Raw genomic sequence first — 11,793 nt, forward strand, 5'->3', positions numbered from 1 at the left:
TGTCATGTAAGCGCGGCCACAGAAGAAGAAATGTTGTTGCGATGAGTAGCAGCGTGCGGTGTGCAATCAAAAATTTTCATCCTCTTATATATTACATATGAGTATAAATTTTTTAATAAAAAAGTTTTAACTGAAAAGAAAATCCTTATCATATGATTTTATTTATATTGCAATTGATTAAGTGGAGCCTACACTTAGGGCTGGTTTGGGGTTGTTTAAATTTTTTCAAAAGCAGTTTTTTAACGTTGGGGCCTTAATTGTGTTTGGTAGATAAAAAAAAAAGTGTTTATTTTTTTCAAAATTTTGAGTTCAAAACAACAGAAACAGCTCTACATATGTTTTATTAAAACTTTTATCAAACTTTTTTTATTGAAGGCAAGTGAATAGTATCATTTAAGGAAAATTGTATATTAACAACCCTACCCTCATTTTCTTTTTGCTAAAACCATTTTAGCACTATAGTTTACCAAACACTTACCTGTTTTTTTTTCATAAAAAAAATTAAAAAAAAAAAACACGCAGCTATAGAAGGAGCCTTGAAAAAAACGCAGAACCCCAAGCTAGTCCTTAAAATACTAATTTTTCAATTTTCTCTAACAATAACAAAAACTTGTGTATTACTTTTTCCTATTTTTCTCTAGCAATAAATAAAAATCTAACCATATTACTTTTTTTTCACAACCATAAGCATATTTCTGTATCTCTTTTTTTATCATGCTCTTTTTGTTTTAAATCGATGAACCTTAATTCACAATTTCATGGCAATTGGAAATTATTCAATTAGTAAGGATGGGATGCTTATTTCAATGAAATTTGAATATTGATTATTGAATTTTGTATGAATATATTGTCCAAATTATTATTATTATTTTAAATAAAGAAGATTTTTTTAATTCGCACATAACCCCAAAAAGTTAGAAACAGCCGTAGTACCAAGGAAGAAGGCCATGGACATGACAAAAAAGAAGCATCCACCATCTAGTCGTAGAAAAGAGTCGCCACATCAGGCAAGCAACGATGTGAATTGCACATGCAGTGAGAGTGCGGCTGCGGAAGTGAGAAATATATAAGGACTGAGAACACAACGGAATTGAGAATATATGTGTTTGGGCCCAAAATAATAGTTTGGGCCGAGTTTAGGATCATTCTCGGCCCGGGAGGCCGTGCGGCAAGAAGGCCATGGATCGTTCAGCTCGTGGGCTTCCAAGCTTAGGTCGGTTAGATCATAACACAAGTCGAGTCCTAGTACAATAGAGAGTTTCGGCAGGATCAGTGACCCAGAAGCGAATCCGGCTCAGTTAAGGACTAGGTTCACAATCCTAGTGAAAATAGGACTGGTCGAGGTGGTGTTGATCCGGAGAGGAAGACCTAGTCCGAGTAGGATTTTAACTCGGATTCAAGATCCAGTACTATAAATAGGGGAAGCTGTACATCATCCAAGCCCCCTGCAAATCAATACAAAAATTGCCCTGCGCAAATTCTCACAACTTGTGATTTTTCTTTTTCTTTTTCGCTGACACATCTTCCGTTGGCATCAACAGCACTGTGGAAGCAACCGGTGATATCTTAAGTCGGCATAGATAGCTCTGTCACCGTAGAATCAGTCGGTCTCGCAGTATCTTCCGTTGGCATCAACAGCATTGCGGCGAGAACGATTGATTACCTATCCAAGTCTCGGTCGAGAAGGATTTCTGAATCCTTATTGGTCGAGGTCATCTCATCAGCCTTCTCGGCGAAGTGAGGTGTTACAAGTTATTACATTCGGCACGTTGAAAGCCGGATTTGATATTGAACTTCGTAAAAATAGTAACCTTGTCTTCAGGTTCGAGAGCCCAAGAGGCCGAGACGTGTTCCTTCCTCGGCCTCAATCGCAAGACGCAGAAGTCAGCCGCGCACCCAACGCAACATCAAAAAATTTACTCCTCGGCCGAGCTCGGCCGACGAGTTGGCATGCCCCGCACTCATCGAAGGACGTAGTTAGCTTATAGATTACTCGGCCTGCGCGCCACGTAGGCTTTGTAGTTTCTAGGGTCAACAATATGACTCCCAACCTGAGAAGTGAGATGTTAATCCTGGTACTTGTGAGGATTTAGATCTCCTCCACTGCATTGGATTATGAGGAAATTTCAAATTTCAAAGGAATGTTAAAATTATGAAATTTATATTCTAGAATTTGAAAATTTTTTGTTTGGCTAACTTTAAGAATAAAGAAATTCAAATAACGTATATCTAGAATCATTAATATATTTGTGGAAGATAATAAGTTAGAAAATGTTACTAGCGCAGGTGGAGGCGGCAGCAATCGTGATGGTGGGTGGTGATGACGATAGGCGGTGGCGGTGGCCGTGATGCTTCTCTACGAAGAACCTCGCATCAAGTACCGGGCCAACCGCGGAGATTTGTCTCCTTCAGTTTCAACGCGGACATGCACATCAAGGAATCACTTTCAATCACTGCGGCGGCTGACGACTTCAAATCTACTAGCAATTGGGCCCCTTCCCTTGTAGCCATAGCCTCAGCAGGCAAAGCAGACTGAAGACAATCCCAATCCCACCAGTGCCTGAATTTGAACAATTTCATTTTTGTCTTTATTTAGTTCAACACTAGGGTTTGGAAAGTGATCATTGTGACAAAGTTTTAAATTTAAAAAAAGAATTACTTAAAATTGTTATCAATTTTTAGGTTTTAATGTTCATCAAATGAACTATTTGTAGTTAATTCTTCCACATCCTTTCCAGTTTCCACCAACTTTTTCATACCCTTCTTTTATGCACACAAATATATATATATATATGTATATATGTATGTATGTATGTATGTATGTATTGAATGTGCTTATCTAAAGGCCTTAACTAAATTATTAACTTAAAAGAATTTCAAAAAAAAAAAAAAAACATATCAAATAGTTTAACTAAAGGAATTTTGCAATGTCAAAATTGATCTTAGCTTCCATTTTTCTCAGGAATTTCGCAAAGTGAAAATCGATCCATCTTCCTCCTTAACCTTTCAGGATTTGTAACTCCTATATGCCATAGACGAAAGCTATTGATGTAATGAATACTTCTTAACTTGGGTTAATATAAAATCCAAACAAGAAAATATTCCATTCATGAAATTTCTTTTATCTCCCATGAAAAATTAAAAAAAATAAGGTTCTCAGTCCATTGATTAAAACCTTATGGCTTTTCAATTTTTTTTATCAAGGTCCTTAAGTTTTAATAAATGTGATTATTTCAATAGCAAAATATATACATGTCAAGATAATTAAATTTTATTTCCAAATATGTTTGTTTAGTGATAGGACCGTTACATTTGATATATTTATATTTATGGCTAAACTTTGTATCATATATTTCTACTTTTAGATGGTAGCCATTTTTAATTTGCAATTTTTTTTTAATTTGTACCAATTTTCTTTCTAGCTTTAATTTGCACCGTATTTTTATATTTTAAATTTTTATTTGTACTAAATAAATTTTTTCAACCTTTTATTTTTACCCATTATTATTTATAATGTACCCATATTTCTTTAAAACTGTTTTACTTGTTATATGTAAAATAAACTTTTTTTTTTGTAAATATACCATTTTTTATGTTAAATGCACCCATTGTTTAATATAATTTTTTTTTAATTATAAAATGTGCCCATTGTTTTTTTATGTATAAAATGGACCTTTTTTTATTTATAAAATTTACCAATTTTTTATATGCATGTAAAATGTACCTAAATTTTTTTATTATAAGTGTACTTATATTTATAAAAATAAAAAGATCCCTTTTTTTTTTATAATCTAGAATGCATCCATAATCAATTATTATTATTATTATTTGGTTGAAACCCATAAGCAATTTTGAATAATTGAATTGGTAGTGTAAATGAAGCAAAATAACGGTTTGAGTCTTTATTGGTATTATTGCATCTCTTTTATTATTAGGCTTAATCGGATAAATGGTTCCCGTGGTCATAAGGTATTCGGATGATAGCCCCTGTGGTAAAAAAATTCGGATTTAAACCCCTGTGGTCGCAGTCTGTTAGGATTTAAACCCCTGTGGTCTAAGTCTGTTAGGATTTATGCCCTTCTGTCATTCCTCCATTAGGTTTAGGTTGGCAAAATCGGATAAATGGTCCCCGTGGTCATAAGGTATTCGGAAGATAGTCCCTGTGGTAAAAAAAAATTCAGATTTAAACCCATGTGGTCTAAGTTTGTTAGGATTTATGCCCAAAACTAGAGGTTCTATCATTTCTCCACTAAGCTTACAGGTAGAGCAGAGTTTCTCTGAGGAGACGCGACAAAACGAGGTGGAACTAATAAATCACATAATTCATTAAAATTCAAGATCTAATAAATCAAATAATTCAAAATGCCTTTATAAAATTAACGAGTTTTTTACTCCCGAATATCCAACCGATTAATTAATTCTTTATAACATATTCTATTTTTCTTTGACAAATAAGACAGTAATCGTTGGCGTTTTCCCAAAATTTTACATAAACCTCTATGAGATAAATAGTTTTTTTGTGTAATTGTAAATGTGAAGTAAGTCTTTGTATCCTATTGGTGAAACTAACTATTTGAAATTCAACAGATCCTCTGTTTTCGTCTTTTTCTTCTTGTGAAATAACTGAGATGAATGAATTTTTTTACCATAAACTAAAATCTTTTCTCCCCCCCCCTCTTTTTATTGTAAGATATTTTTTATTGATAGATACTCAGAGAAACTCTGCTCCACCTGTAAGCTTAACGAAGGAATGACAAAACCTCTAATTTCAGGCATAAATCCTAATAGACTTAGACCACATGAGTTTAAATCCGAATTTTTTCTACCATATGGGCTATCTTCCGAATTCCTTATGACCACGGAGACCATTTATCCGATTTGGCCAACCTAAACCTAATGGAGGAATGACAGAAAGGCATAAATCCTAACAGACTTAGACCACAGGGGTTTAAATCATAACAGACTGTAACCACAGGGGTTTAAATCCGAATTTTTTTACCACAGGGGCTACCATCCGAATACCTTATGACCACGGGGACCATTTATCCGATTAGGCCTTATTATTATGTGGCAGGAGAATGACTTCAATTCAAAACCTAAAATGCATAACAATTAGGGGCCAAGTACTGCAATTAAACTAGGCTAAGAATTGCAACTAAACTATCCCAAATTAAATGTCTTTTGAAATTAGTTACACGGTATCCGGGACCATGAAATTTTAATATAATATGGACAAAATGGACACTTTTTTATTGAGCTTAGTTAATAATTTATTTAAACAACACATCCATTTATCTTTTAAATCTTCTCTTAAAGATTATCTCTACTAAAAGTCACATAAATTTGAAACCATATAACTATTAGATTTAATGGTATTCCTTAGGTGTTCTTTTTTTTTATTTAAAGAGTCTTTAAGTCTTCTTTGTAGAGCTATATTCGTCCATTTTATCACTACAAATAAATGTCTTATTGATTTTTTATTTATCTAATTTTTTACAAAGATCTATGGATGAAGAATTGAAATAAAGACATTTCGATTTCCTAAAAAGTTACGAACGAAAACTACTATGAAATGTTTCCAAACTTGTGTTAAAATGGGTGTCCCCGATCCTGCTAGTTGTATATAAAAAGGGTATATATGGTGACATATCAGGTTCGTCGTATATGACTTATTTTGTTATAAATTATAATATCATAGTGGGAAGATTTTGTACGTCCATAGTTCTCTCTCTTTGAATACATTAATTAATACTTCTATCTTCATGAAAATAATTTGTCTTGCATATATATACTCAAAAATAAATTATAGTTTTTTTTTTCTTTTGCCTATTGAACATTTTTTTTTAAATTTAACTGTAAAATCCACTCGACTCTAGCATTGCTATCATGAGAAATGACTTTTAGTATAATTTATTAAATAAATAAGAAAAAATAAATCGCAGTTGACTATTTGCAAAATTATTTGCCCTTCCACCCAGAACCGATAAATTTTTCCCTCCCACTACGAATGTCAAACAAAAATATACTTAAAAAGGGACACGCCCATTTTCCTCCTGCATTGTTTGACTCCATTTATTCTGGGGTTTAGTTCAACTCAGCCGCTGTTGACCAAAAAATATACGTAAATGAAATCAGCCGTCGAATCTCTCCAGATGAAATCCGACGGCAACCTCAGAATTATTAATTTTCGAGAGTACAGATATATCTTTTATATATATCGATCAAACACGTCTCCTGCATATATATATGAGTGCCTGAGCAAATTAATGTCCAAATCTCAGTTATCACATAGACAGCGAGAATGAGTCCCATCCTTCTCCTGGTCTTTCTTGCCTTCTTCTGCTCTGTCATCCACATAATCTCAAGATCTAAACACCCAAAAAAACTGCCTCCTGGCCCTTGGGCGCTGCCAATCATTGGTAACCTTCACATGCTAGGCAACCTCCCACACCGCAGCCTCCAACACTTAGCCAAAAAGTATGGACCTATAATGTCCATGCGCCTAGGCAGCAAAACCACCATAGTGGTCTCGTCCCCCAAAGTTGCCGAGCTATTCCTTAAAACCCACGACACCATCTTCGCTAGTCGCCCCAAAGTCCAATCATCGGACTACTTGTCGTATGGCACAAAGGGTATGGGTTTTAGTGAATACGGTCCGTACTGGCGCCATATTAGGAAGCTGTGCACACTTCAGCTTCTTTGTCCGTCAAAAATCGAGGGCTTTGCTCCGCTGAGGAGGGAGGAGGTCGGGTTGTTGGTGCAGTCGTTGAAGAAGGCCACGGAGGCCGGAGAAGTGGTGGATCTTAGTGAGAAGGTTGGTGAGCTTATTGAGGGCATAACGTATCGGATGGTGTTGGGAAGCAAAAATGATGATACGTTTGATGTCAAGGGAATTATTGAGGAGATCATGTTGTTGACAGGGGCAGTCAACATTGGTGATTATGTTCCTTTCCTCAGTCCATTTGATATTCAGGTATATATGTGTGTGTTCATTTTCTTTTAATAGACATGAAATATGAACTGATGATAACATGGTGAGATAAGTTTACGTGTCCTTTTAGGTTACCATATTTGTTCCTCTAATAGTAAAGAAAATTTTTGAGCGCGAATTTCAAACTTCAAGACTTATACCACTAAACTGTGATATTATGTGACTGCTAAATTTTTTAATATGAAGATAAAAATAAGAAACTCCAGAAATATTGCATTAATAGGTTCGCTCCCATTTACACAAACACAAAATGCAATGCTTTATACACGTATGTCATTCATATATCATGCAATAGGTCGGTATCATCGATTCATCATTGCATGATCTCCTTCTCAGGGATTGAACAAGCGCATGAAGACACTTAGCAAGACAATCGACCAACTTCTGGAAAAGATAATTGGGGAACACGAACAAGTTTCTAAAAGTAAGCAACTACAAGGCCGCCCTCAAAATCATAAGGACTTTGTGGAGATGCTGCTTTCATTGATGAACCAACCATTAAACCCTAACGACGAGCAAGTCTACGTAGTCGACCGAACTAATGTGAAAGCCATCTTACTGGACATGATTTCGGGTGCCTTTGACACGTCAGCGACCGCGATTGTTTGGAACCTTGCCGAACTCTTGAGGCATCCTAGGGTAATGAAGCTTCTCCAACAAGAGCTCCAAACCGTGATCGGAATGGATAGAACGGTGGAGGAGAGCGATTTGCCAAAGTTGGCCTACTTGAACAAGGTTATCAAAGAGAGCTTTAGGCTACATCCGGTAGCACCGTTGCTGATTCCACATGCATCCATGGAGGACATCACGGTTGATGGATATCATATACCCAAGAAATCCACCATCTTTGTGAACATCTGGACGATTGGGAGAGATCCAAGTGTATGGTCAGATAATGTGGAAGAGTTTTACCCTGAAAGGTTTAATGACAGTGACGTTGACCTTAAGGGGCATGACTTCCAGCTTTTACCATTTGGGTCCGGAAGAAGAGGGTGCCCTGCCATGCAACTAGGGTTAACCACGGTTCGTCTAGCTCTGGCAAATTTGGTCCACTGCTTCAATTTTGATCTCCCAAGTGGCCTCCTCCCTAACGAGTTGGACATGACCGAGACTTTTGGGCTGTCGCTGTCAAAAACCAAACACTTGCTTGTCGTGCCCACATATCGCCTACACAATTAACATTCATAGAGATTTGGTTTTGCATATGGTGTGTATATACCATTATTCTAAAAATTCCCGCTTAGTGCCATCTAAGTTCCGTTTAGTGCACCTTCGGCGTTTGAAAATTAAGAAATGATGCCTAACCCACCTTGGTCACAACTCTCACTTACAAAACAGATAAATTTTATTTTGCATTTTATTTTTTTCAATAAATTGTAAGCGACTTGTTGAATATTTAGATGAATAATCTATGTTATTTTGTTTTACAATTTATGTATCTTAATACAATTATGTAATTTATTTTATATATTTTACAATTTATATATACATATACTAAATAATAAAGTACCTATTTTTACTTTTTTGATCCCATTTGTTAAGTTACATCGCCAAACCTAAATAAGATGATCAATGACTTTACTGTAAAGATCCATCATCATATTCATGACACTGTTCCAATCATTCAAAAGGACCATAAACAAAATGTAATCTAACACAACTGGCATGATTTCGTAATTTAACTAGTTTAACAACAACCACCACCACCACCACCAAGCCTTATCGTACTAAGTGGGTTCTACTGTATGAATCCTAAAATACTATTGCGCTCGGTTTTGCGGCAAATATGTTGTCCTTAATATAACCAGTTTATCAAATGACAAAAAATTTATGTTATATCCCCGATTTGTTCTGGCTGTATATATATATATACACATCCGACACCTACTTTGAGTCCCATATAATTATTCTGTTAGCAATAGCCGTCGTCCTCTTTTTTAGCTTCCGTTGGTCTCTCGTTCACATCCCAACCTCTGGATTCCGGAGTCCAAAACACCGAAAACAGCCAGGTGGCCCTAGGGCACTACCGATCATTGGTAACCTTCATATAATAGGTAAGCCGTCCAACGCCTAGCCAAAAAATATGGACCTATAACGTCCATTCGCCTAGGCACCAAAGCCACCATAGTCCCTCGAGCCACAGAGCTACTCTTGAAAACTCACGACACCATTTTCGCTAGCCGCCCCAAATTCCAAGCCCCTGAGTACTTATCCGACGGTGCAAAGGGCATGGTCTTGACCGAACATGGATGCTATGCTGCATAAGAAAAACCTCGTAGCATTAAATGCTACACATATATCTAAACTACTCTAAAATACGGGAATGGGAGATTCGAATTTGGAAACAAGAGGTGGGCAGGCACACGGCCCTGGCCTCCCCATCCGCGTCGAAGTGGCAAATAAAATAAGTTAAAAGATGGCTTGTGCTAAAACAATAATCTTTCAAACACGATTACGATTTACATCATAAGAACAAACTGCAATTGTAATCCTGGACATTTAAAAGTAACTATACCTTCAAAAACTGTGAGCGCAATGCGATACTCTGCTTTAATACTACATAACCATTTCAATCAAAACAAAATTTTGCTCAAAGTTCTAAGACTTAAATGTTGTCTAGGAGTAAAAACACAATTGCATTTGCCTCGGTCGGAATAACAAAATATCACCAATGTTGCCAAAAACAGGACATCATTGTTGGTATATGGTCCAGCCCATGATCAATGTTCTAGATTATTCTAATAAGCAAGTGAGGTAGCTGAAGCATGCTAGACAATTCTAGCATGTTATTAAGTTGATGGAAGAAGCTAGAGAGTACTAACTTCCTTGGTTGCAAATGGAAAGATCTAGAAGCTACAATGTTGTGGCTAGTCTAGAATTATCTATGCTAGAGGTTTGAAGAATACACTAGAAACTAGTAGAATGCCAAACCCTCACCTATAAATATGGGTGTGATGTTGTAGTGAAGTAACCAATTAAGAACCAAGTGTGGGTAGCAAAGGATCAAGTCCAAAGCTAGAGTTCCACTCCAAGAGTGAGAGTGAGAGTGTTCCACTACACTTTGAGAGTGAAGTTTAGAGTGATAGAAAGTGTGTGTCATACTTTCTTGTATCCATCAAGCTTTGTCTTTGGCTTGGTAAGACTACTCTTGTTGTACTCATCTTTTTCATATAGTGAAGATTGATCCTTATTTAGTGGACGTAGGCATAAATTGCTGAACTACATAAATTCTTGGTGTCCATTTTCTACTTTATTTTGTGGATTCTCTATCTTGTAGTACCGACATTCCTAACAAGTGGTATCAGAGCCCGGTTGGCTCGTACTACGAGATGGAAGGAAGTGGCACTATGATCAAACTCACCAACTCCAATTGGGTAACATGGAAGCCAAGGATGGAGGACATTCTCTATTGCAAGAATCTGCATGAGCCAATTGAAGGAGATGCCGCTAAGCTCGAGAGCATGTCTGATGCCGAGTGGAAGAAGATGAATCGCAAGGCTATTGGCACAATTAGACAATGGGTGGACGATAGTGCTTTTCATCATGTGTCTAATGAAACCAATGCTAGCGAGTTTTGGACGAACCTTGAGTCCTTATTCGAGAAGAAGACCCCAGCCAAGAAAGCCTTCTTGATCAAAGAGCTCATCCATGTGAAGTACAAAGATGGTTTAAGTGTAGCAGAACACTTGAACAATTTCCAAAATATCATCAACCAGTTGGCTACTATGAAAATGACGATTGAGGACGAGCTGGAAGCGCTATTGCTACTTAGATCCTTGCCAGACAGTTGGGAGACCTTTGTGGTGAGTGTAAGTAACTCTGCTCCTACTGATGTTCTTACTCTTGATAATGTAAAAAATAGCTTGCTCAATGAAGAAATAAGGAGAAAGACTTCAAGCACAGATAGCAGCCAAGTATTTGTCACAGAGAACCGCGGAAGAAGCAAGAGTAGAGGGCCTAGAGGTCATGGCAGAAGTCCTAGCCGATCCAAATCAAGGTTCAGGGGTACATGCCACCATTGTGGCAAAGAAGGCCATATGAAGAAAAATTGTCGAGTTTAGAAGAGAGAGCAAAGGGAAGGAAACAATCAGAAGAAAGATGATACTGGCAATACCACCGCTGTCATATGTGGTGATGTACCAAAAATATTGTCTGTTGGTGAATGTCTGCATATAGGCAACTCTGACAGAGACATTGAATGGATCTTTGACAATGGAGCTTCCTTCCATGCTGCGTCAAACGGGAGTTCTTTAGTACATACAAAGAAGGTGACTTTGGCATAGTGAAGATGGGGAATGAAAGCTATTCCAAAAGTTGATGTTGAAAGATGTGAGACATATTCCTGATATACGTCTCAATCTGATATCCATTGGTACCCTTGATCGACAAGGTTATTATCACCATATGGGCGAAGGAAAATTGAAGCTTACTAAAGGCTTAATGGTGGTACCAAGAGCACGACTTTGTTGTATGTTGTACCGGTCAAATGCCAAGGTTTTGAAAGGTGAGTTGAATGTTGTGGAGGACTCATCTTTAGACTTATGGCATAAGAGGCTAGGCCATATGAGCGAAAAAGGCCTACAAGTTTTGGCAAAGAAGTCTCACATTCCCTTTGCCAAAGGTACGTCGTTAAACTCTTGTGAGCACTGTTTATTCGGAAAACAAAGAAGAATTAGTTTTTCTGTTCCATCTACAAAGAAAGGAAATTTGCTAGATCTTGTTTATTCAGATGTGTGTGGTCCCATTGAAGTTGAGTCACTTGGAAGAAATAAATATTTTGTTACTTATATTGATGATGCTTC

General features: G+C 36.8%; 1 protein-coding gene across 1 annotated transcript; it reads left to right on the forward strand.

Moving 5' to 3' along the window:
• The first annotated feature begins 6,269 nt into the window (after nucleotides 1-6,269).
• Nucleotides 6,270-8,421, forward strand: LOC126599874 (cytochrome P450 CYP736A12-like). The gene is made up of 2 exons (XM_050266334.1): nucleotides 6,270-6,973; nucleotides 7,328-8,421. The coding sequence occupies exons 1-2, from the start codon at nucleotides 6,302-6,304 to the stop codon at nucleotides 8,168-8,170; spliced, it is 1,515 nt and encodes a 504-aa protein (XP_050122291.1). The 5' UTR covers nucleotides 6,270-6,301; the 3' UTR covers nucleotides 8,171-8,421.
• The last annotated feature ends 3,372 nt before the right edge of the window (nucleotides 8,422-11,793 follow it).

Source organism: Malus sylvestris, chromosome 14 (assembly GCF_916048215.2).
Source record: "Malus sylvestris chromosome 14, drMalSylv7.2, whole genome shotgun sequence".
Classification (NCBI taxonomy): Eukaryota; Viridiplantae; Streptophyta; class Magnoliopsida; order Rosales; family Rosaceae; genus Malus; species Malus sylvestris.

Bases quoted from the DNA above. Each gene is read 5' to 3' on its own strand.
- LOC126599874 (XM_050266334.1), top strand. From the start codon at position 6,302: ATGAGTCCCATCCTTCTCCTGGTCTTTCTTGCCTTCTTCTGCTCTGTC. The intron at 6,974-7,327 runs GTATATATGTGT...TCTCCTTCTCAG, and splicing joins TCAGTCCATTTGATATTCAG to GGATTGAACAAGCGCATGAA.